Here is a 23,940-nt window from a genome sequence, read left to right as displayed (position 1 = left end):
GCGGTTCCGATTGAGAGGAAGAACTCATACATCCACGAGCGTCCCGATAACAGAGTCGAATATCCTGAGGGGTTTGAGATAAGTGGCCTCGACATTGTTTGCCTTATCGAGATCCGCTGATGCATTTCCGCCTGCGGATACTACAGTACTCGTAGGCGAACGCGTATTCATCTGATCTGCAGCATCACGGGCATTCCGAACTTCCGTGTCCACCAAATGGGGATTAGTACCTTGTTCCACACCGGCAGAAGGGGCATCCTGAACCTGTGCGACCACAAGAAGTTAGAGAGAGCACATGGACGAAAAGACGGTGTACCTCGATATTCGGAATCGATGAAGCACCTTCACGATCAACGTTCGGTAGAACATGGTCGCGGCTGCTAGAATCCTTCAAGTTCGAGAGTTTGTGTACGATCTCAGCCTTATTACAGTGCAGCTAAGTATCTCGACTCACAGAAATCTTCTTGGTCACACCGTTCTTAACCTTGCGCAGAAACAGACGGACTTTGCTTGGAGGTCGCACCTTAATAATTTGCGCGTAGAAGTCAGTATTTCAAGTGGGATGGACAAGTGATCCTCATGAGCAACGTACAGAGCTTTCAACAGCTATTGCTTCGCTAGATGGACGAAATTCTGGAGGAGGGCCTGACCTTGAATCCCTCGATTGATTGATATGATCTTTGGTCATTGTGAATAATTAGAGGTTGAGGACCAGTCTGAGTGAAACGGTGGGTTGTGGGAGAAACGGTGAGTCCCAGTCACGTCATTCAAAACAACTTGTATTCATTCATCCAACGTTCCGTAATGACATTCGTCTATTAGGGGAAACGCTGTGTTGATCGTCACAATGCAGATAACGCATGACGTGCTGCACGCAAGTACAAAGAATTAATTCGGCCCCAGGGTATTCGGTATTAGCGATTCTACATCACCATCAGATATTTTTAGTACGAGACTGAGTCGGAAGAAAAACGGTTTACCTCGTTGAACAGTTTACTTTAAGCTCGAGTGGACAACATAGCCTAAATGTCAATTTGTGTCAGCAACACAAGGAATAACGGTAAGATGGGCTGAAGCCTCGAATGTGCTCTGCCAAATCACACACATAAGTTGACGAAAGCTCCAAGTCTCCGTTCATCGGGTCGTCAACGTTCGTCAACCTCGGTCCTCGACCACATGGTAGTCTTCAGATTCTGTGTATTTTTACCTACTCACGTTGTTGATCCACCGTGACATAGCTTCGTGGGTCTAGGATGGTATTTCCTGTCATGCATAGGAAACGCCCCTGCTTTGTTCTTTATATGCATTGACCTATAGAGCACTATGATTTTGTCTGGTTCAGTAACTGATACTGCCAGCTCGAGAAGACGGAGAGCACTTTGAAGAGAACAATGATCATGATGCACTACAAGAGAGGACCGTGAGAAATGATTCAGAAATACTCTGGTCTTGTACTTTTCTCAAACGGAAATGATTCAATGACCGACGAATGTATCTCGATGCCTCACTCTCAATTTTCAGCTTTTGCCTGAGTATCAACACAAAAAACGAGTTGGGGATGAGCGCCGAGCGCCAGTGCTATATGTATTACGTTAATGTGCAACTACTGTAGCTTCATCCCCTGTCTTCACTGTCCGTTTCTTCTTTGCTGTACTTGTTCCCTTCTTCTTTGCACGTGTGACTTTGATGGGCTCTGGAGTGCTCGTGCGGAGTTCGTCGTCAGGAACTTCGTATGATTGGAAAGAAGGAAGGGGAGGCGGAGGTGTCGCGGTAATGTCAAACGGATTTGGAGTTGGGCGCCGTGAGGGTGGCGCAGGAACTGACGATTGCGGAGTGATAACAACGCCGGCAGGCATCTCGCCCTCTCTTTCCACGACAAACGACGGAGGAGTGGATCGCATTGACGCGCTGCTTCTCAGCCCGGGAAGACGAGGTTCTTCTGCAAGGGATATCAGTCTTGTTCACATGCGTGTAGAGAAATGTACCTTTTGGCAGTGGTAAGGGACCGTCCAGTCGGACAACGGGTATTGAATCGACATCCTCTGCAGGAGGCTTTTGAGGTCGGTCATCCATAATGTAGTACGGGTCGTCCCGCATTCGTTCCAGCCGTTCCGCCTTAAGCTGTGAAACGTTAGTTTGAGTCGACGTATGTGGAGATTATGGTAAATGCTTACCCTCTCTCGCTCAGCCTTTTCTTCTGCTGTCTCCTCTTCTTGCGGTGTAAGTTCCTCCTTGTAGCCCCCCTCCTTCTGCTTCTTCTTCCCGCCCTTGACCTTCGTCCTGCTTGCAGATTCCCTCTCTTTCCCTTTCTTGCCCCTCTTGATCTTCCGCTCAGTCACATCGCCGTCGTCACCCTCTTCCGCGACGCGTTCTTGCATTGATGGCACAATCCACGCGTCCAGGTCAAGCCCGTCAGGAACGGGCACACTAGCTTGCGCAATGGATGCGACAGGATTGAGCTCGTACGATGTGAAGAGTGGTTGGATGAGGTAAAGACTCTTTGGAAAACTCGGTTCTGATACGGGGTCGAAGGCGGCTACACTCGAGTCTGAGAAGTCATTTTCCTGCTTTGGCTTGTATATCGCTACGTCGCGCTTGATGAAAATAAGCAGCTGAAGAACGTTCGCGGCCTATAAAAATAAATTGATTATTTTGCGGATCCTTGATCGCTGTGATCATCGTCACTCACACGTTCTTGGACCTCGATCTGGGTGCTCGATGCAAATTGTTCCATCTGTTCAATCATAATATCGACGGCTCTCTTGAGGTCTTCGATGAAGCTCTCCGTCCATTGCTTTGCCGCTTCAGAAGCCCAGTATCCGAAGAGTTTCGTGGCTGATTGTATGCATACGGCAGTTATGTCAGACCTCAGAGACGCAATCTCTGGCTGGAGCAAGTAGGGAATAAGTTCGTCCGGCGCAGAAAGCTCACTATTGCAAAATCGTTCAGCATATCGGAAGGGAGTGAATTCGTGAAACGCACCTGCAGTACTCTCCACATATCCAAGCCGCCGCCCACAGCACCTCGGAACAGCTACCTTGCTCACCAGCATGTAGCATAAATGTATCATCAGACAATACTTTCACCATCAACTTAACAGCGTAGCTCCTAGCTGCTCTTACGCGTCCGACAACGTCTACTAGCTGGTCACGAATTTGGGTGCCAATGTCCACGTTCGATACGTATGCGAGATCAACGAGGACTGAGAGGTACCATTCGAAATCAGTGACGTTGTCATACGTGTTCTGAGAACACATTGTCATGATCCGTTGTGAGAGGACAAGGCGGTAGGCGGTGGACTGAGATGGTGCACTCAGGGACTTTGCAGGAGTAGACGGAATGATGTGTTGAGATAGAGATTGCACTGCAGACGGAATGACGGAGGATTCGGGCTTGACAAGATGCGACAGCACCTGCTGCACAATTGATTGTAGATTGTCCCGATTGACCTGCAGAAATTGTGATCGACGGGAATAAGAAGCCTTGCGATAACTTACGAGTGCTGAAAGTAGATCTAGCGCACGCATCCGGATGCTAATATCTTCATCATCGACACTTGAAAGGATTGTATCTTGGTGCTCTGCGACCAAGTGGGGGTGCGTAGGTACAATCTTCACCATGGCAAGCAAGGCAATGTACTTCACTGTAGCTCAGTTAGTCACACCGATCTCAAGGACAACGTAAATCACAAACGATTCTGATCCGGATCCTCAATGAAGGCTGCGAGTTTGGACACACATGTCCGCGCAAGCGAGTCGCCAGTGATGCCCTGTAGCATATTACCGATGATACATGTGTGTACACACTCGTATAAAAGGGATATCGCGGAAGTCGTAGATATGAGGTCAGTGATCGGTGGTTGCAGTTTCTTTACTAGCCGCGGTTCATGAGGAGAGAGACAACCAAACTAATAAGAGTAAGCAGGGCTCGTAATAAAAGCAAGGGATGTCCATACCAACTTGACAATCTTAATGAGCATCCAGTTGTTAGATGACGTGGTTAGGAGATGGAAGAGCTGCGGGGCAAGCGGAAGGTAGTCTTGGGGGTTTCGCCGGGCGAGTTCACACAAGACATTTACAGTCGCACAGACCACACCTGGGTGTGTGCCTTGGTTAAACAGGCAGCTTGATCTCGTCTAGCTTGGGCTGACCTGGATCAGAATCTTCTAGCTTTTCCTGCAATCGACCAATACCATGATGGAGAGCCTCAGGGTACTTCTCAAAAACCCTATACATAGCAGCAACTGCTCTCTTGCGTATGTGGGGTCGGGAGTGGTTGAGCATACCGACCAAATCAGGACTGAGGTCGCGTGCAAGGTCTGCGGTCATAATAGAAGAAACGCCGTTTAGCGTGACCGCGGCGTCTGCAGGCGTTGAACTTAGATCCTAGATGTGATTCAACGGGTTGTTTCACAGTAAAGAGCTGGAGCCATTGCCTCTTACCTTCTTGAGCAAATTGGTAGTCAACATCAATACGTCCGTGTCCTCGTTGAACGACTGGACGGCACCAAGATATCCTACACTCTTGATATGAATCTTGGGGGACGACATGACCTCTACGATATGAAAGGAAGCCCAGCTCATGTCATATCCTAGCATGTCCAGCTACAAAAGGATGTCATGCTCGGAGCTGGTCGAGAGAGTAAGAGCAGCGCACATATGTAAGTTTCATGACAGCACCAGCCTTAAGCGCCATGTCCTTGCTCTTGATTTCACGCCTGATCTCGTCCATGGCCTGTCCAATGAATTTGCTTTCGTCATTCTTGTTAGCCCGCAGGCCACGAATGAGATCCTGGAGCGTGCGCTCCCACATGGCAAGAATCGACGGTTATCAGCCCTGGAAATTACGAGTAGCAGATGTTTGGCAGATGTATTGAATGACGTTGAAAGGTACGTGGACGAGACTAGCTTGAGTAGCTTGAAGGTGGGTCAACTGCAGCACTAATATATAGTCACATGATAACAGTCAGCGCGTCCACCACGAGTAGCAGCAGATACGAAGAACTCACAGAAGGGTTCGCCTGGTTCGGTCGCGATCTTTCTTTCGTTACTCACGTCGTATGTATACCGCACCCACTGGCAGGACCCTTATTCGCGGTGCTGCCCAGAACCACAGAAGTATAAATTACATAATAACTCACTGACTTATTTTGGTCTCGTGACCAGTTCGGTAGACCGCGTTGTTTATGCTCTGTTTGCATCAGCTTAGTATCATACCGTATCATCAACGTCCATCTAGTTGGTTATAAGCCCTTGCACCTTGACGATACGATCACGACGAATAATAATCATGACATTACTAGTATCAGTACATCCGTGCAATATTTATACCCCTAGGCTGATTCGTAGTTCCGCTAGCCGGCCATAGATCTATCGTCGCTTTCGAGCTCTCCAAAGATCCACAAGGTGAGCACCATATCAGCATGAAGTTCAAGAACAGAACGCATGACAACAAGTTACGCCAAATTACAATGTTTGGCAACGATAGCATCACTCTCAACATTCATCAAGGAGCTGGCTGTGAGTACTGCGTTTGCATTGTGGCCGCTCCCGGTTAATGGGGATAATAATTTTAAATCCAGTGGACTACGGTCAACTCCACGAACAATCAATGTGTCTTGTGTAACTAGACGGTCCTTCGGGGATGTTCCGTTTTCAGCAATGATTCGTTCCTACACATGTTGAGTAATGCGGCTATGGCCAGAAGGCGCTGAAGGGTGATAGGAAATTATGATGGTCATTCGGGCTTCGTTCGGGCACTAGATGACTGAGAATACACTAGTGCGTTGAACACATCAAATGATCTGCAGAGATTGTAAGCATGGTGATAGCTCCGCGCAGTATCTCGTTACCTTTGGCGCCAAATGGCCATGAGCTATGCCAGTCAGTGGGTGAGTTTGGTTAACGGGTAACTCTAGAAGGAACGTTCATATGGCACATGCATCAATGATACTTGCGATACCAAATCAAGCTGCATTAGCATTCATAAAGATTGAATTTAACTGATTCCATTAATGATGCGAACAATGGCAGTGAGAGTGAGTACAACGACAGTGATGCGGTCGCAATATATACCAAGCGTTCCAATAACAATGCAAGTCTGATATCAAGACGTAGAGGATTAATGGCGGAAGCAGTAGCAAGGAAGGGGATGGGAATATAAACCCGAGAGACAGGGGGCGATGCTATAGAAGCGCATCACCATCCCTACCTGACGCGACAAGCTTGGTCCAGTCCTGACGCCACTGCGCCATCTGTATTCGCAGCTTTTTGTCGCCGAGCATGCGTTCTATCCAGGATAGAAGTGAGTCATCGTCTTCGGGTACGAAAAAAGAGGAGAGGAGGGAGAGTATGGTTTCGAAATTGGCAGAATCGGATGTAATGTGATCTATTGATTGACGTCAGATTGAAGATCATTGCATAAATGAAGAGCGACATGCCTCGATAGACCCATACGATGGAAATTGCCACCGCAATGAAAAGGTCTTCCCCCTCTAAGAGATACGCGTCCCATAACCGGAGCTGCGTCTGAAAAGGGACGGAATTGGCAAATAGCGTGATGTACCATTTTGTCGCGTATGAAGTCGTAGAAATCATATGTTGCTTGAAAGCGGCGTACACGTCTGGCATCTTCGATTCCATGATTCGTTCCTGGACGTAAATGGCCTGCAGTAGTCCTGGAAAACCGGGGGAAAAGATGGTATGCATATTGTAGGTATCATGTAAGCGGGAAAGGGCGGCATAAACTTTTTCAGGCTCGAAGTAGCATAGGAGAGTCGCAGCAATAGGACCCATGCCCTGCACGTAGCCACATTGATGGCATCGTAACGAGAAGGAGTGCAGGACGTGAAACAGGGAACGTTGCCTGAAGTAAGGGGATCAACCTTGGCAGGATCAAAGGGGGAACCGAAACGTACCCTAGTCCGTACCGCGTGCGAAACAGGACGTGACCACTGATCGTTCTTGGCACATCCAAGTCGACCTGAATGTCGTAGCTTGAGGGCCTCTCCAAGTCTTGCCGATAGCACTCTTCGAGCTGCTCAACTGCCTCGCATCCGGATTTCGAAAACCGATTCATGAGCACCTCCCAAGCTGCCCTTCTCCACCTGTCAGGGATCCCCTTGTATACCCTCTGGCGAAGCTTGTGCGTTTTCGATGCCTTGATACCCCACGATTCTACATTTCCGCCACTGTCGCGACTACGGACTTCCAGCATCCTGTCCCACTTGGCAACCCGCATCTGTTCCTTGAGCGGAGATGAAGCTGCGGGAAGTGAGCTGACAGACACAGCATGGCTCGGGGATGATTTTTTCGAGCCAGCCCTGACTGACGCTAATCGTTTAAGCAGAGGACCAGATGGGAGTAGAACCAGTCGGTCGTGAGATGGTACGATGAAGAATCCATAGCTAGTTGCAAAAATAAGATTTCAGAGGACGTGCTCCCCCGATCGAAGCTTACCGATCTAAGCTTGATAGCACTTTGAGCTCTTCAGGTTCAAGTTCTCGGGATTTCTCCGAGGGACCAGCCAGAGCAGCCTCTGCGCGTAACTCACTTCCTCTACTGGCACGTATTCGTGCACGCGTGCGTTCGACGCCCTCCTCGTAGCCGTCGCCCTTGACACCAATCGCGTCAAGGTGTGCATACGTACTCCGCACGTGGAACGCGTCCAGATCTTCACCTTCTGAGGGCACCAGGGAGACTTTGCTAGACGGAGAACTCAATTTCGACTGCTGTTTAGTTGTGGGAGAAGAAGATGGGGTTTGAGAGGGTGGTGGGATTAAAGAAGACGTCGGCTGTGGGGGGGTGAGAACCAAAGTAGGTTCAGGGACAGGGAATTCTCTGCTTCTCAGCAGGGATGGTGAACGACTGTGGGGAGGCGTAAGATGTGATACAGGAGGTGAAACGGCGTCTAGGTCAGTCGAAGAACTATATGAAGTGAGAGCACTTTTGGGGCGAGTTGGGATGGGAGGAACGCGCTTGGAACGTGTAGGAAGTTCCAAAGTGTCTCTTCCATGAGAAGACGAACTGGTACGATCAGAAAGTGGGAGTGGATAGGACGAGTTGGCAGAACCATTCGAGGTTGCCGATAGCCGTGTCCGATCATGAGGGTTTGACAATTTGCCAAAAGGCTTCATGTCTGAGGATAGGTCGATATATGTAGTGTCGGTATTGGAAACATATGAAGTTCTTTGATTAAAAAAGTTACTGTAAGCGAAGCTGTTCCCCAGGGACAAGTCGAGTTCTTTGGAAGGATCCTCGAAGGTTGAAGAAGCAGTCCAGCTGGCTTGTTCTTCGTCGTCGCCGTACATGGAGTAGATTGTAAATATGGCAGATTCAGTTGAACTGCGTTCTCTGTCTGTCGACGATGATGAATAAAACTCTGGAACGGATGATGCTGTCGACGATGGCGATGACCTCGGATGGCGACTTGGTGATTGTTTCGGCAGCGCGAGGGTGGTGGACGACGACGGAGTCTCCATAAAATAGAGAAATCAGGCCAGAAAAGCTTGGAGAAAAAAAGGGAATCGAATTGAAGGAGCGTCGGAGGAAGAAGCTTGGGAAAAGTGGATTGGCCCTTTGAGGACTTTGGATGAGAGATTTCAATGAACGCCGCTTCAGGCGAAGTCAGTCTTAGTCCACAACAGCCACACGCTGGCTGCCAGCTGGCATGGCAATTTCAGTAACGTTACTCCACTTATCCATTAATTGCACATAGCAATCAAGTTCTGTAACAGATACTACCTTCAAAGCTTCAACGTTAGCACAAGATCTCAACACCGCCATTCCGGGCATGGACGAAACCCGGTTCTATGATTTGATCACCGGCATACCCATCATACCACTCTCCAGACTTGCATTCACAGAGTGAGATAATCTCAGAGTACTAATTTTCGTGGGCAATGGCATCTAACAGCCATTCAGGTGGTCTCCAATGGACAGAGCTTCCCACCGATAACTTATCCTCGAGCGCTTGGTTCATGCGGGGACTCAATCAATCATTCGCATACGAAGCTTCGTCCGATATCATCACTGAAACTGCACACGTTCCTCTGCTCCCGAAGTAACTACTTCGCACCAGCCGCTGCCGACGCGCAAAACGGCTGATTTATACGTGGCAATGAGATCAGTCCAACGACCGTCCAGACTCCACCCCAGTGGCAATTAACGGCCATATTCTGATATAATCCATGCTGGCAGTCTACATTTTTCCCAAAAGCACGGGCGGAATCACAGTCCCATATATGCAGCCCGAACCCCGCAATTACCGAGACCGTCATAAGACGGCATGGAAGGCGGTATTACAGGGCAAAGCGGACACGACGCTCTGGATGGTAACTTACTGTTGGGAAGAAAAGACGTTGGACAGAAGCGCATCCCACATCTCGGTTCCCTAGAGCAACAATCGCTCGGTTCGAAAGCAGTCCAGACTGCCCAATTCGAATTTTTCAGGCTCTCCATGTACTCCATGGAATAAAGTTGTACATCTCCCGGATTTCAGTACGATCGGTCTTCTTATGAAGTACGATCTTCTTCCGATGATTTTATCGTCACTGAAACTGCACACGCTCCACGCTGTCAAAGAAGTTATCGCAAATGCTTCGCGCCAGTCGCTATCAACACGCAAAATGGTCGTTCTATATGTGGCGATGGACTCAGTCCATAGACCACCTCTCTGATATAACCTGCACTGGCAACCTGTATTTGTGTTCGACGATCAGAAGCAAAAACAGAAACGATCGAAAATAGTCGGCGCCGGAAAGTTCTGGTTAGTTGCAAGTTTGTCACGGTCCGTTATGAGCTCACACGAGAGAATATAGTAAAACTGTCCGGCGGCTCTATGGAAAGAACGACCGTCTTACTTCCTTCTATTGGTCTACCTAGCGGAGACTAAGCGCCTTCGGATTAGCCATCCGCCTGATTACCCAGGCCACCATTGACGTCGTGGAAGGCGGCCATATATGACTGGCGGAAAGCTACCTCTAAATAAGCACTGTATCTCAGCCCCTTAGCAATAGCTATGTCGCTCTATTTGAGCAGAGATCTGTCCAATTCGAATTCGAAGGCTGCAGCTCCATATACTCCACGGAATTCGAAATGCCACATTCTGTTAATTGGATCATTGATTATCCCTATACCGGAATCGGATGGTCCTCGGTCGAGCTCATGCTATGTCGCCGAGGATGTTGGGGGTGTTACAAGAATAGGTGACGAGCTGGGCTATCACATATTGTTTCTAACCTGATCGCAGTTAGCTCGCGAATCGCCGCAACTACGGTGACCACTACTACTCGAACAGCTAATTTTTCCCGCTGTCTTTCGCAACCTATTCTTCACGCTGAGCATGGGCTCAACTGAATTGCTCTTCAGGGTGATTCCTGGCTGTGCTTTAATGACGCCGAAAGCCAATGCCCCGGTCAGGGTAGCTGACATATACCGAGGAGAATTAGTGTTTGACCTAGCGGTGTCGATACTCGATTTTTTGAAAACACACCCTGGCCGTCCGGTTCAGTGACCCCGTAGCCCTGATCTACTGTTTTTTCTCCGTGGGCTCAAGCAACACTAAACACGCATTGGCGCGCGCAACTTCCTTCGATTTGACAGAGACGGTGATTTCGGGCCTTCAGCCCATAGATCTTCAAAACCGGTGCGTCATTAAGTAATCGGCCAGGATTGACGCTGCATGTCATATGAATGAATAATACCACTAAAATGCTTTAGGACTCGGCAACGCTGATCAGTAGTCGCGCCCACTGCACTTATTCAGCTAGTCGCTCTCCAACTAGATCTTTGTTTAAGGAATCGGAGAAAACTTGTGCGCGAGCGCTTCTCGGATTCCTCCGGTGGTCCCATGATTTGCCCATGACAGAACTTAGACGGCGGTGTCTCGCCTATTAATTATCAGGTTCTTTGCAAGCTGTGTGGCTTGTCTAGGGTAACAAAAATAACCAAAGACTTTGTGTCTGTTTATTAGTAGAAAAATAAAAGATTCATAAGAGGTACGAGACTCAGTGATCTACGTACTTCCAGCAAGCGTGTCAATGCAATATGGATTGAAATGCTAGAGGAAATATTAGCTACTAGCCGATGCATTTGTATTCAAAGGGACTCTGCAAAAGGCAGGGAGCGATAATTTAGCGGCGAGCTGGAGGGCATCGACGGGATGAACGAGGGAATGCAACAATACCGCGTTGACAACAAAAAAAATTCGTTCGTCAGGAAACTGAGTTAATTCATTGTTTCGCAAGTACGCAAATGTGCACAGTACGTCAGGAATATTTCTTCCTTCTTCCTTCTGTACAACCAAGAGGAATTATAGCACCGAGTAGAACTATGAAGCGTGAAAAGTAGACAATGGGCACATTCAACTTCAACTTCATCAGAGTCGACGGTGCTGATCACTGCCGATTATCAGATTCAATCAGGGGATATTATATAACAGTCACGGACCCACATACCGAGCCTACATCTTGAAAACGCGAAGTGACAATTGTGATTCTATAGGTCCTCCTGAATTAAAGTCTCGAGTTCTAAGGGCTCTCGCGCGACGCGCGCATGCCTCGTTATGAACCTTACACTAGAGATCTATTGAAAAAGACTGCCGAGGACTGTTGGCTAGCCTGGGAGCGGCCGGTTCGGCGTTCGCCGAATGCCGTCCGTCCTCTTGAATTCTGTCAACGAACCCCTCTCTGGCAACCTACACACAACAATGAGCTCCCACGATAATGAGGAACTCCTCAATTACGAGGACGAGCATGACGTTATCCCTAATAGCGCAGCTCCAGCGACTTCTACCAACGGAGCAGCAGCGTCAGCAGTGGACGGCGAGGTTGATAAAGACAAGAAAAACTTTACCGGAATACATGTAGCAGGCTTCAGGTTCGTTTATTCTACGTGTTGTCACAAACCATGCTCATCTTGAAAATGGTCTACCCCTTTTCACAGGGATTTCGTGTTGAGACCTGAAATTCTGAGCTCCATTAGTCACTTGGGTTTTGAGCACCCCTCAAAATTTGGTTTGCTTTAGTTACGTTCAAAATGGTATCCTGGACTCACCAAACTCTTTTCAACAGTCCAACACGAGCGCATACTTCAGGATGTTCTAGGAATAGACTTCCTCTGCCAGGCAAAGTCAGGACATGATAAGACAGCGGTCTTGACTTTGGGGCACCGCAAAGTCCAGATAATTTACAAGTCATAAAATGAAGTCTAGCAGATTCACTGACCTGAAAAGCGTCCTTTGACTTACCAGTCCCAAATTTGCAAAAAGTCAGCTGCTCCACCATGTGCTTTGTTGACGTTTTTGAACAAAATGACACAATAATACCCGAAAATCGAGGATTTCGGAGCGTAAGGGCTGAAGGGCTCCACGTCGATTGCCCTCGCGACAGCAGATGCAGCTTCAGGATGGACTTCATCCTCTGAGAGTGATCTGAAAATGACTCGGACATCGTAACCTGTCTAGAATACAACTTGAAAGAATCAATGCTCTGGCAAGGACAATCACGAGATCCTGCGGGGGCGGAAATTTGTAATGTGACACTACCCTGTTGATTTTACAGCCCCACTGACTGGCAAGATCGGGGTATTGGAGCTATCTGCTAGTTGGGGCTGGAAAAACAATATTTGTTGTAGACGCTCCACTGGGAACCATAACGCCGCGAGACCATCGGTACATATTCGGAGGGTTCGGAATGGGGTCCGGGATGGCAATTATTGAATATCGTGCTTTCTGCCATGCAGATTCGCTTTGTTGAAGCGACTGGCGAAGTTTTCGGACGTCAGTACGGACTGAACTAGGAAAAGGGACCGAGATCGCATTGAAGTATTTGAGGTTCATCGAATACAACAGCTCCAAGGAAGAGTCGATAACTTATCGAACACCGTTGCATATCTGGAGAGACCGAGTTAATAATTTGTACACATGCGATTTTGTCCTTACTGGACGGCCGAGTATGTCTAACAAAAGTTCGACAGGGACTCCAGTCTAATAGTCTTAGGGTGGCGTGGTGAACTTGGCTCATTGTTGATGATTTGGCACTTTAAATGACTCGAAGATGATATTCATTTGCAAGACTTGTAGAAGATATCAAACGAACCTTGTTGACTTGCAACTTTCGACAGAATAAATGACGAGGGTCAACTTGAAGGAGATATGCGGTTCAGAAATTGAGTGGACAGCGACGACAACTGGAAAGCGTTTCCCGTGCAGGCGGAGACAGAATGTGAGTGTGTCTCCAGCCGCGATGTCCAATGTAAACGCAGATAACCGTTAACAGTCGATTGTGTATCCGCACACCTTGGTAGCGGCTGACGCCACAGGGGATAACAACACGTGAGCGTACACACCCAAACCGTTCCGGTCCTGCCTTTGCTCAGATCCGAAGCTCGAGCAATACTCAGAGTCTTCTAGGGGCGTAAGCGGTATGGTTGGAGGCCCAGAGGCTTGCATTGTTGGTTTCCAGCTGAGTATCATTACATATCTATGACTTCTTTTGTTATTCAGTAGACGTTCTATATGCGAACGATCTCCAGCTGGAAAAGAGCCCATCCTCTCAAGTGGGTGATGTAACATAAAGTTTAATATGTGCTTCCACAAGCGTATCTAGAGCTCGCGCACTAACAGGAGATTTCTTTATCGTGGCTCTCTGAAAGTGCAAATATAAGTATAAATCACACATCCGCGAAGATGAATATATTCACGCACAAGAGCGAACGCAGTACCACGATACACGAACCCAAAGAGTTCTTTAAACTCTACATGCGTCTTGGACACACCGACTCCATCAAGGTGTCTCACAGCGAATTTCTTGATGATCTGTACAATATCACGTTTGAGCGCAACGCAGGGACACGAAGGAAGAGGGTTGGACAGACAGATTTATTCTCCTGCTCTGTATCGCCAATTCCTTCGTCTGCCGCGCGTGTTTTGCCTTTAGAATTGCTTACAGGTCCGAAAACGTCTGCGTCTGTGGCGTGATTGATTTTCTTTGCTGGGAGCGCAGGTACTTTGAACACAGCGCCGCCTCTTTCCTTGTCCTTTCCTCGCCCTCGCGGTTTCGAATTCGGTAAATGCAGCATCACCTCTCTTGCGCGTCTCACCACCTCTGAATCATCTCCTTTGACTTTGATCCTCGTGTTGGCAGCGAGTTCTCCGATAGATTGTGTGCGCGTAAGAAGATGCTGAGGCGGTTTTCGGGGTGTAGGGTCGTCTGGACGGGGGGCACGAGCAGCGGGAGTGATGCGTGCCACATGTATTGTTAGGGATGGAGTGGTAAGCGAAGAATGGGTCTTTCCGAATATTAGTATTTCGGTCGTTGCGGGACCATCTACAAATGACAATCGTGGTCCGGATCAAACGGAAGAATGAAGAAGTGAATGTACCAGTATCTCCCAAGGCGACACGCACACCTATTTCCGTCCGTCCATCAGGGGAGAGACGCGATAGGCAGAGTATGTTTTCAAAGTAGACGCGAGAGAGGGTGGCGGATGGATGAATGTCCCTGTTGGGTGTAAATAGGGTGTGATGAGATTTAATGGATCCACATACATACAGACGTCATCTGAAGGGTCTATGCATAGATTCTTGAGCGATTCCGTGCCTTTAAGTCTGAGGGAAGGCCGACCACGCATGCTTTCGAGTGCCAGTGCTAGTGGATTATGGAGGAGGTCTTTGTTGGTGAGAAGGTTTGCTGAGAATGTGAGTCCATCTAGGAGGATGTAAGAGTCTGGCAGAGAGAGCGAGCCACGATATAGGAGACGAGAGCTCGACGCTTCTGACATTCGATTGGGCGCTGTTCGACCGCGTTGTTGATGCTTGTTTACGCGTTTTTGTTGTTGAGCCTGATGACTTATTTTGGAATGTGCATGCAGACTATGCAGCTCTGGCTGGTTTAGCTGTCCCTAACACGAACATGGGCGCTTCGTCCCGATCGCGGTGGCGGACATTTGTTTTTCTTTCTTTTTGAATTGAGCGTTGCTGTGTATAAGTTGGCAGGACACGGTCACCCGAAGTACTGCCGCCCTAACGAGTCTCTGAAGCCATAATTTCAGGTATTTGTCATGCCCGGCAGTCGCGCTTCAGAAGGTTGTTTTAATTGACTTGTGACTTACCGTCTTATCTCAGGTTGAAAGCTTGAAGCCGCTGAGTGGCCGCTGGCTTCCTTTGGCTCCACGCAAAACCCCGCAATTCTTTTTCTGGCAACATGCGTGACTGTCTTCCTTCTCCGAGTCTGGTGTATGACGGTATGGTTAACTCCGTATCAGTGTACCAAAGTGTCAGGGATTCTCAAATTCACGGAAATGATGAGCTCCAGCTTCGTGTGTGAGTGAGGCTGAATGTTGTAGGCAGAAGTATCAGCGTGGGGTGGGATTGCACCTCTCCTTCTGAAGAGTCAATACACATACGATGTCAACTTCATCAATGGCAACTTGGAGTTCACGGGTTTCCACCCCTTCTTGGCTTTTTGGGATATATTCGAGGTGAGGCATCTCCTAAATTTATTCTCAATATATGGAGAAGGGGGGTGTAGCGATGGATTTTCAGAACCTTCATGTATCAGCGATTCAGATGAGTCTCAACTAAAGAATTTACAGCAGCTTGCAGGTCCGTACTAATTGAAAGGTTGCAGATCGCGGCGGCCAGTGTAATTTCAAGTTGTGTTTATATTGATATTTTTATAGGTTGCATCTTCTGGACTGTATATCCGCTGGCCCTGGATTTCTGCCGGATAATGCCTACCATCTCGCTGCAAAGTTCTGGCATCATCTTCCATCCTCCAGCGCAACCATTTAGCCAAACCGGTTACCAGAGCCACCGATCCAGGGCATCGCTAGTATGACTGTTATGGTCAATTGACGGTATCATTCTTATCCCCCGCATGTCGCCAAGATATATAAGCCTCCCTGTTGCGTCCATCCCTCCCCCTGGCGATGCCTTCTCTCGACGATACAAAAACGGTTGACATCATCGACGAGATCAACGACTTGCCCACTGGTGTACCCTGTCATACCCGCGATGAGCTTGAGAGAAGATTACTGAGGAAGCTTGATTTGCACATGTGCATGATACCGGTTTTGTATACCCTGAACCTAGTGTGTCTAGATTTTTTTGAACTCTATTCTGGTACTCACTGCGCACCTTAGATCGACAGATCGAATTATAGGTGTGTTACACATCGTTGTACTCGAATTAATCTCGTAACGTCCACAGCAATGTTCGGTTACAAGGTTTTGAGAAAGACCTGCACCTGCAGGGGCAACAATTCGCCACGATCTTGTCTGTCCTATTTGTTGGATTCATTATCATGGAAGTCCCAGGGTGAGTTTCATCCCTCATCGAGAGACAGCTGGACGTGACTTTTCTTTAGAAACATGTTCCTGCACTGGCTGCAGAGACCTGCTGTCTTTATTCCATCTTGTATGATAGTATGGGGTACAATATCAGTATTAACAGGTTTGTCGACACAGGTCGTTCATGAAGATGGCTGCTAATCATACCCAGGGATCACAACAAAGTACATATTCTTGTTTTGCATCATTCTAGTCTGATGGTTCGGTCCAAGTTATACTGGGGTTCTTTTTGCCCGCTTATTTCTTGGCTTTGCCGAAGCGCCCTTCTACCCTGGTGTTATTTTTCTTGTATCTAGATGGTACAAGCGGAACGAGCTCGCCTCTAGACTAGCTCTCGTTTCTTATGGAATTCCCCTTAGCTCTGCATTCGGATCCTTGTTTGCATCTGGTATACTTCGCGAAATGCAGGGCAAACTTGGTCAAGCTGCATGGAGGCAAGCAACGATCGTCTCTGCCACTCCCTCGAGCTGAATGATCTATAGATGGTTGTTTTTCATTGAAGGCGGCATCACCATCTTAGTCGCAATTTGCGCGATATTCATACTCCCAGATTTCCCACACAACACCAGGTGGCTCACCCCTGAAGAAAGAGCACTTGCTATTTCCCGCCTTGCAGAAGATGGCTCAGGTATGGCTGATGAGCTTGGGAAACACAGCACCATCCAAGGACTGCGGGATGCTGTATCTGACTGGAAGGTATGGTGGTTTTCAGTTGCGCTCATGTTCCAGTTGTTAGCGCAGTCTTTCACCGCTTACTTCCCGACGCTGTGCGCGACATTGGGATATAACACAACTGAAACGTTGCTGCTCTGCGCTCCTCCTTGGGTGTTCGCGGGTATAGTCGCATGTGCTCTTACATGGTCAGTGGACCATTCTATCGAAAACTCGCATCTCACGGAGATCAGGTACTCTGACAAGAAGCAAAGGCGTTTCAAATACTTAGCTGCCTCCAATGCACTCAGTGCCCTTGCATTCATTATGTCAATGTTTACGATGAACAAGGCTGTGCGCTACATTTCGTTGTAAGTGGTGTCACCTCTCATAAAGCGCCATTCCCGTACTCAGAGACGCACAGGTTCCTGATGACTCCGATCCTCAGTGGATATCTGGTGCTCTGGGGGTGGATCAACAATACTTTCGCCAGAGAACCTGCGAAGCGAGCCGTTGTTATTGCTTTGATTAACGCAGTGGGGCAGATAGGCAATGTTGTTGGATCGTAAGTGACATTATCATCGATCTTTCGCTCTTGCTAATGATCTACGACTGCATTTTTTGATAGGTACATATGGCCGTCCAACTAGGGCCCGACATATCGTTATTCCTATGCCATCTCCATCGCAGCAATTGGGGTTTCGACAGCTATGTTCGGTGGGATGCATCTGTATTTGAAGCATTTGAATGAGCAGATTGAGAGGAACGAGCGAGATGCGAAGGATATAAAGGAGCTTCGGGACCCGATCGGGTTTAGATATCTGGTGTAGTCGAGGATTGATTGTGCTGCTTGACCGCGTCGTTGATGGTTGTTCACCTGTTCGGAGGACACTTCTCGAACCTTGCCAACAGACCACATGCTGGCAATCTGATTATCCATCGGCGCTCAGCGCTAGCACTAGTACTGGCCCGAGACATACCTCGGAAGTCAGACAAAGACACTTTTCATTTTGAGTAATCTGTACTGATGTACTGTATTCATATCCAAAAGTTATAAATAACAGACCAGCTGTTGTTAAATTTTTATGTTTTCCCCCAGCCCAAATCTAAAGCACGTTCCCTTTGCTTCTCTAGTACTACATGGATACTCTTCTTAAACTTTGGCTCCCAAGCGTCTCTCGTGTCACACACTGTCGCTAGTCACCACGTGCACGCGCTCCCCGAAAACAATTGAATTCATGCCAGTTGCTGCATCGGGGTTGGACTCGGCCACGAGCTTTGCGTAATATTCTCGAACACTAAGGATTAGGCGTGGCCCCAGCACAAATATCTGCACAAACTGGAAAATGTCGAGCAATCCAAAAAAAACTAGAGATTCCAGGGAATATAGGTCCTATAGAATGATTAAACGTGCTCGCGTACCGAGGTCAGCGACAGATCAACATACCGCTGATATCGTTGGAGACAGATAACCGAGCCTGAAGCCAGAAACAACAATAAAACTAATGTGTGCGGAACGTCAACGCAAAAAGGGGACTGCATTCACATTATGAGCTCACCTCATAAAGTAAATCGCGTGAGATTTCAGTAACATCGTGAAAGAGTTCCCGAAAACCCCTCCTACCGATGATCGTTGCAGTTCACGGAAGTGTTTTACCACAATCCAGGCTGCGAGAAACATTGCGAGGACCTCCCATACCGTGCCAAGTATCCAGGTCACGGAAGCCAGAAGTATGCTATCTCCTTCGTACTTAACAGTGCACCGATAGGTGCCAAAGAGAATCTGCTCCTCTGGTATTTGTCAACCTCGAGTCTTTCATCCATGATTAAACTCACCTGCTGAAATATCCATCATTGATATTGCCGCGAGCACTCCGGTGGCAATGTTGACAACCAGGAAGACGAGACCGAGAAGTAACAGCACCTTTCTGGATCGCTGATACATGGCATGTAACCGAGCAATCACAATGACTTGCACGATGTTTCAGCATCACTAAAATATTACAGCTGCATAACTCACCGCCTAGTACTGTACTTCCAACGATACTCATCCAAACTAATGCGAACCACATAATCTGGCCTGACAAATCCAATTAGTGATCAATATCGGAGGATCACATGCTTGAAACAAACTCACAGCTATGACAGTCATGACTCAATCACGCTGAACCACGAAGCTGGTCAAGAATCTGACTCACCTCTATATGGGAGTGCAGTTAATTAGACGGGAACAACAGGCATTGGTGCAGAGTACTCACTACATCTGTCCCAGAGATTGTCGGAACACTGACTGTATGCTGCTGGTCAGAAGAAACAAACACAGCGCATGTCAGGAACATACCCAGAATGTTGATGCTGAATGTGAGAGATGGTTGATTAGAACAACACTGGCAACATAGCCTTGACATACATAACATATAACATTCCAAAATAGCGCATCTAGGATATTTTAGAGTCAGTACAACTTGCCGATCATAATTGAAACACAAACTACGCACAATCAGATACAGAACAGTCATGAGGGACCAGCGTTGCCTCTGCCGCGAATTAATTGTATTGACAAGTTGCTCTTATGAAGTGAGACTTTGCTCACCCAGACTAGTTCAATCTATTGAAACTATTTTGAGTGAAATAGCTACTCTGGTAATGGCACAGACCTACCTCTTGTCCCAAAGTCAGTGCTGGAAAAACCATCAAGACATCAATAGTTTTTGAACACTATTTTTACTCACCCCAATCGTACATCATCCCAGCAGAAGCAGCAACTGCGATACCACAGGCAAGGTTAGATCGAATCATCGCGGCCGTCATCCGACTAGCTCTCCACGAACCTGTAACATAGCTAGAAATACGATGCGAATAAATCAATGGCCACCATCTAGGATCATTCGAGACCAGGGTCATAATGAGAGGCGAACTTGGGGACGTATAGCGACGGTGTTCGTGCGGGATATGATATCAACATCCAGCGTTTTATGTTCGGAACGAGCATTACAGGGATGATACCCGGCGCCCGCGCTGTTTTGATGCATGCTCCTGTACGTCTGCATGACCGGCTTCTTGTAAGGCTAGCGCCACTTACAATTAGAAGGGAATGGAAGTGAAAATATTTAGTAAACAGTGACCAACTCGGAGCAGCTCGACGGGAAAGGCGTCCGAATAATTACGTACACCCAGCGAGAATCCGTTTCATAGCAGTTTCAGATCTCAGACGACACTAGTGCGCCCAAATATCTATTCATTCCACAGCCTGAGCGAAGAGAATAAGTAGCCGCTATCCGTACCATTCTTTTTGCTTCTTATTGTGTCTTGATCAAACGGCGGAAACGTGTCACAGTGGGCAGCCTAGGTACGGATGAGGTTGTTGGAAGCACAGGGATTCTGTTGTGGTCCTGGAACGAGGCAGTTTGGAATTCAGACTATCTTGGGCTGGATAGGTATGTTTTGGTGAAGATGTAACTGCCCATTTACTATTACTTGACTTACAGTGGTGGTGGTCGACGTGCATGATGATGAACCAGACGTCTCGGAAGCTATCGCGATCGGATTCTTCCGACTCTCAACAGCTCGTTTCTCCCTCAATAGTCTCCCCTAGGCAGTCCTTAGTTGAATGACTTAGGGCAGTCGTTCCTTCTCCACGATAGAGTCTTCCGCAGTATCAGTGCAAGCAATATGTATCTCCACGGACTCAGGCTGGCATGTCGAAAGGTGCCACCTCCGAGTCGGGAGGCTTCTTCTGCTTCCAGGTTTACCTCTATCCTTGCGTACTATGAGCGTCGGACCCCGGTGTCATACCACCCAGTTCAACGTTCAACCCCTGGTCAGCCCACATTTTGTAATCCAGACATTCGCTGGCACGATAGTTTAGATGTAACAGGGTGCCCCACGCAAGGGGTAGAAGAAGTGATCAAGCCTCGAGATGCGCATGGCTGGGTACGATGGGTGCGACCCGCCGATACTCGGATATGTGGTGTTTCTCGATGCCGACACTGGTCCTCTTGAGGCAGCGTTCGTTAGCTCGGTGGATATTTACCGTCGGGTGAGTGAACGGCATATATTGACTCCTAGTGAAAATCTGGTCCTTGTGTGACATGTTTATCACGCTATCTCCTCACTTGTTTGATGATCTGACTAGGGGGGAATCACACATCCTTCTCTTGTCAGATCACCTACATTGTTACGGTTCAAATAAACAAAGGAATTAACGCACGCAGCATTCACCTTGTGCATTTTTTTCGGCAAAATGCATCGACACGGATTCTATGGTGTGCTATATGCAAGCAATACCGCCTGGGCGATATGATCGATGGTACTGTCCATGCTCCGCGTTGTGACGATGCCGTAAAGAGGATGGGTCGTCACACGACGACTTTATAGTTCGCCCCACTCGACTAGGCGCATTACGTCGATGTAATGCACAAATGGTACCTTAGCATCATGATCATCACCGACGATGAGTGAACATACTCCAAATAAGTTGTCCGGGTCCGAGTTGGGCGTATCTCGTCACAGTGAACAAAGAGGCTATGCGCGTGACCTGCTACAATATTAATGAAAGACGACATTGTGCCACGGACTCGTTGCACGCGGGTTAGTCGATCGATCGACCGGTCGCGATTTTCAGCGACTAGGCAGTTCAGTTCAAAGGCATTTTGTACCTCACGGCGTAGTAGCTACGGTATTTTCTTTATGGCGTTTTCCCGAGGTTTCAATTTACGATTTTGCGAGCTTTGATTATACCACTGCGGCATATTCAATTAATTTATACCTTCCACTCACTTGGCAATGGACACACAAAATATGAATACATAAGAGTAAGTAATACAAGGGCGGCGGGCGTACAAAATATGGAAACATCAAGAAGTATGTACTGCTACAATAATCATCGAAAGTTAATTTCGACGACTCTAATCATACAAAATCATCCGAGCCCAGTAGCGATACATTCCCATACATCCACAACGTCGAGTATTAAAAAACGAGTTGCGGGCAGTTAGGGCTCAAGCAGCGATAGGAACGGTATGCCCCTCGGCCTCTAATAATTCAATGGTTTTCTGAGCGGCTGCCTCCTTCGCAACTTTCTTGCTCGTCGCCGACCCTTCGCCGTATTTCATATCGTCGACTAGAAGTATGTGGTAAGCAAAAAAATACGACTGAACATTTATCAAGACCACACCACGCACTCAAATAAGTGCCCGTCCACATAGTATTGTTCTGTGGGCCGCTGCTTGTTTCCTCGTACTTGACGCGAGTGGCGGCGGACGAGCCGTACCGACCCTGGAGGAAGTTGTTGAGACGTAAGGCGAAGTCTGTTCATTGCGGACGGTCAACAAAATATAGGTAGTGGCATGGCTGCCTCGGATAAAAGAGTAACGCACGATTCATTATGAATGGCCTGAGATTTGAACTTGAAAGTAATACAGTGGAGTGTCTGTTGTTCAGGTGGAACTGTCTGTCTGCTGGTCAAAAACACCAGATTCATGCTCGTATAAATCCCCCCCATGAGCTTGCAGGCATCAGTTAGCAGTGCCTGCACGAACAAGAGTCACCGTTCAAAGGAGTATAGGTCATCAGACACCGGGACACACGACGAACAAAAATGTACACAACAGCTTTGGCATATCGATAACTTACCGGCCTTTACTAGCGGGCTTTGCAGATTCGATACGCCATGGGTGTTGGAACGGAATTTGATGATCGAGCTTGCTCGATCTGACCCTCGGGAGCCAAAGGTGTTGCACTAGATGACCGGCCGGGATACTTGGAAACATGACATCGTCAGCTCCGGCCTTGACACTGCGTCCACCCTCCGATTGAATGCAGATGATCATGATGGTAGAACGGACAATATGGATCAGATAGGCTTGCATGAGAAGTTTCGAGGTCCAGGAACAAGGTCAAAGCAGGCTGTGAGTCCATGATGACATATCATCGCTGGTGGAGCAGAAAACAAAACAAGTGTGGCTGCTGTGCAAACGTTCCGTTATTGACCTCCGACGCGAGTGTCTGGCAGATGGTAAGAATAAAGTGGTGTTGTAGACATTTTGTCAACTTGATCGCGGGGCCGACAGGTGCATGTGGGGTATGACGACAGATACGGAAAAGATGTCAATTGCGAAGATCGGTGGTAAGCGCGCGTCTAAGTGCTACCTCGTTTCCAGTTTTCGTCCTCTGGCTTCGCGAGAAGTGAGATAGATGCAAGGAGATAGATGCAAGATGCCGTATAAAAATGGCATAAGACATAAATCTAATAAACCTCACGTATGGTACGCGGCGCGAAGACTTCATTATTAAAGACGCGTTCAAGTTGTATTTTTAGTAGATGGAGGTTCGACTTGTGAACAAGCAAGTGCATGACCCGACCGCCTGAAGAAACGGATGGACAATTTGCATGTTGATAGGCACAAGTTAGGAGATGCTGAGTAACAGGTGATAGGCGATGACAAGTCTGTGTGTGCCCCAAGAAGAACACAATCAAGTCGAACGGATGATTCATGATCCGCTTCCGAGCTTCGGAGTTGTTGTCGAAGATAGAAATTGGACCCGTGGTGGTCACATCAAATCTTCGTTCCATGAATCATCTTCCGAATAGTACGAGCGGAGGACAGATACATCCGAGCATTCGATGAGGCCGATAGCATCTGCTGATTAGACGCTGTGTATTTGTATTGAGGAGCATACATGAGGCACTAGAACACTGAAAGCCGAAACAATCAAGGTCTATACGTTCTCTGGGCTGACACGGAGAGATTGGTCGACTCTTTTTGAAATTGTGATGAGGAATGGCCAGAGTGGATCAAGATTTCTTGAGTGGTTACGTCAATAAGAATGAACACTGCATCTCAGATCTGTGAGCTTGAACAACGCAGAGACACGTAGCTGATTTAGATCCCTTGTGTAGACATACCTTGAGTGAGTTGCTAATGCTAATTGATAGCGT

The 23,940-nt window shown here is 47.8% G+C and overlaps 6 protein-coding genes across 6 annotated transcripts; 2 read left to right on the top strand and 4 right to left on the bottom strand.

Annotated features, from left to right (window-relative positions):
- Window positions 1-1,498: 1,498 nt before the first annotated feature.
- On the bottom strand, window positions 1,499-5,107 carry DEU56DRAFT_768876 (adaptin N terminal region-domain-containing protein). Its single transcript, XM_041351265.1, has 12 exons — window positions 5,009-5,107; window positions 4,657-4,940; window positions 4,443-4,604; window positions 4,151-4,385; window positions 3,956-4,095; window positions 3,694-3,907; window positions 3,498-3,643; window positions 2,983-3,449; window positions 2,690-2,930; window positions 2,175-2,630; window positions 1,986-2,121; window positions 1,499-1,939 (listed from the first exon to the last, which is right to left on the bottom strand). Exons 2-12 carry the CDS (start codon window positions 4,810-4,812, stop codon window positions 1,593-1,595), a joined length of 2,700 nt encoding a protein of 899 aa, XP_041214955.1. The 5' UTR covers window positions 4,813-4,940; window positions 5,009-5,107; the 3' UTR covers window positions 1,499-1,592.
- An 884-nt stretch (window positions 5,108-5,991) lies between these two features.
- On the bottom strand, window positions 5,992-8,621 carry DEU56DRAFT_768872 (RabGAP/TBC). The gene is made up of 4 exons (XM_041351264.1): window positions 7,458-8,621; window positions 6,917-7,405; window positions 6,440-6,864; window positions 5,992-6,387 (listed from the first exon to the last, which is right to left on the bottom strand). Exons 1-4 carry the CDS (start codon window positions 8,477-8,479, stop codon window positions 6,185-6,187), a joined length of 2,139 nt encoding a protein of 712 aa, XP_041214954.1. The 5' UTR covers window positions 8,480-8,621; the 3' UTR covers window positions 5,992-6,184.
- Window positions 8,622-11,706: 3,085 nt separating this feature from the next.
- DEU56DRAFT_906895 (HLA-B associated transcript 1) lies at window positions 11,707-12,198 on the top strand (the record flags this gene model as incomplete). Its single annotated transcript, XM_041356858.1, has 3 exons — window positions 11,707-11,876; window positions 11,943-12,013; window positions 12,071-12,198. The coding sequence occupies 3 exons, from the start codon at window positions 11,707-11,709 to the stop codon at window positions 12,196-12,198; spliced, it is 369 nt and encodes a 122-aa protein (XP_041214953.1).
- A 1,316-nt stretch (window positions 12,199-13,514) lies between these two features.
- DEU56DRAFT_768855 (uncharacterized protein) lies at window positions 13,515-14,886 on the bottom strand. The gene is made up of 5 exons (XM_041351263.1): window positions 14,548-14,886; window positions 14,382-14,500; window positions 13,875-14,326; window positions 13,705-13,815; window positions 13,515-13,645 (listed from the first exon to the last, which is right to left on the bottom strand). Exons 1-5 carry the CDS (start codon window positions 14,778-14,780, stop codon window positions 13,553-13,555), a joined length of 1,008 nt encoding a protein of 335 aa, XP_041214952.1. The 5' UTR covers window positions 14,781-14,886; the 3' UTR covers window positions 13,515-13,552.
- A 1,043-nt stretch (window positions 14,887-15,929) lies between these two features.
- DEU56DRAFT_868114 (major facilitator superfamily domain-containing protein) lies at window positions 15,930-17,830 on the top strand (the record flags this gene model as incomplete). The annotated part of the gene is made up of 8 exons (XM_041355461.1): window positions 15,930-16,093; window positions 16,210-16,317; window positions 16,367-16,456; window positions 16,562-16,783; window positions 16,832-17,209; window positions 17,255-17,371; window positions 17,425-17,554; window positions 17,651-17,830. 8 exons carry the CDS (start codon window positions 15,930-15,932, stop codon window positions 17,828-17,830), a joined length of 1,389 nt encoding a protein of 462 aa, XP_041214951.1.
- Window positions 17,831-22,000: 4,170 nt separating this feature from the next.
- Window positions 22,001-22,385, bottom strand: DEU56DRAFT_906891 (uncharacterized protein; the record flags this gene model as incomplete). The annotated part of the gene is made up of 3 exons (XM_041356857.1): window positions 22,001-22,122; window positions 22,184-22,309; window positions 22,379-22,385. The coding sequence occupies 3 exons, from the start codon at window positions 22,383-22,385 to the stop codon at window positions 22,001-22,003; spliced, it is 255 nt and encodes an 84-aa protein (XP_041214950.1).
- Between the last annotated feature and the right edge of the window lie 1,555 nt (window positions 22,386-23,940).

The sequence above is a fragment of the Suillus clintonianus genome (assembly GCF_016758775.1).
Source record: "Suillus clintonianus strain FC179 chromosome Unknown DEU56scaffold_3, whole genome shotgun sequence".
NCBI classification, from domain to species: Eukaryota; Fungi; Basidiomycota; class Agaricomycetes; order Boletales; family Suillaceae; genus Suillus; species Suillus clintonianus.
The sequence above is the reverse complement of the archived record's forward strand: the minus strand, read 5'-3'. Positions and strand labels throughout refer to the sequence as shown.

What these genes read in the sequence shown, in the direction of transcription:
- DEU56DRAFT_768855 (XM_041351263.1), bottom strand. Translation starts at nt 14,780, where the DNA reads ATGTCAGAAGCGTCGAGCTCTCGTCTCCTATATCGTGGCTCGCTCTCT. An exon ending in CCTTCAGATGACGTCTGTAT is followed by an intron (nt 14,501 to 14,547) that starts GTATGTGGATCC and finishes TACACCCAACAG; the next exon opens with GGACATTCATCCATCCGCCA. An exon ending in GTGGTACTGCGTTCGCTCTT is followed by an intron (nt 13,646 to 13,704) that starts GTGCGTGAATAT and finishes TTGCACTTTCAG; the next exon opens with AGAGCCACGATAAAGAAATC.
- DEU56DRAFT_768876 (XM_041351265.1), bottom strand. Translation starts at nt 4,812, where the DNA reads ATGTGGGAGCGCACGCTCCAGGATCTCATTCGTGGCCTGCGGGCTAAC. An exon ending in TAGATCTACTTTCAGCACTC is followed by an intron (nt 3,450 to 3,497) that starts GTAAGTTATCGC and finishes CAATTTCTGCAG; the next exon opens with GTCAATCGGGACAATCTACA. An exon ending in ATATGTGGAGAGTACTGCAG is followed by an intron (nt 2,931 to 2,982) that starts GTGCGTTTCACG and finishes ATTTTGCAATAG; the next exon opens with TGAGCTTTCTGCGCCGGACG.
- DEU56DRAFT_768872 (XM_041351264.1), bottom strand. Translation starts at nt 8,479, where the DNA reads ATGGAGACTCCGTCGTCGTCCACCACCCTCGCGCTGCCGAAACAATCA. An exon ending in CGCACGCGGTACGGACTAGG is followed by an intron (nt 6,865 to 6,916) that starts GTACGTTTCGGT and finishes CCCTTACTTCAG; the next exon opens with GCAACGTTCCCTGTTTCACG. An exon ending in CATCGTATGGGTCTATCGAG is followed by an intron (nt 6,388 to 6,439) that starts GCATGTCGCTCT and finishes GTCAATCAATAG; the next exon opens with ATCACATTACATCCGATTCT.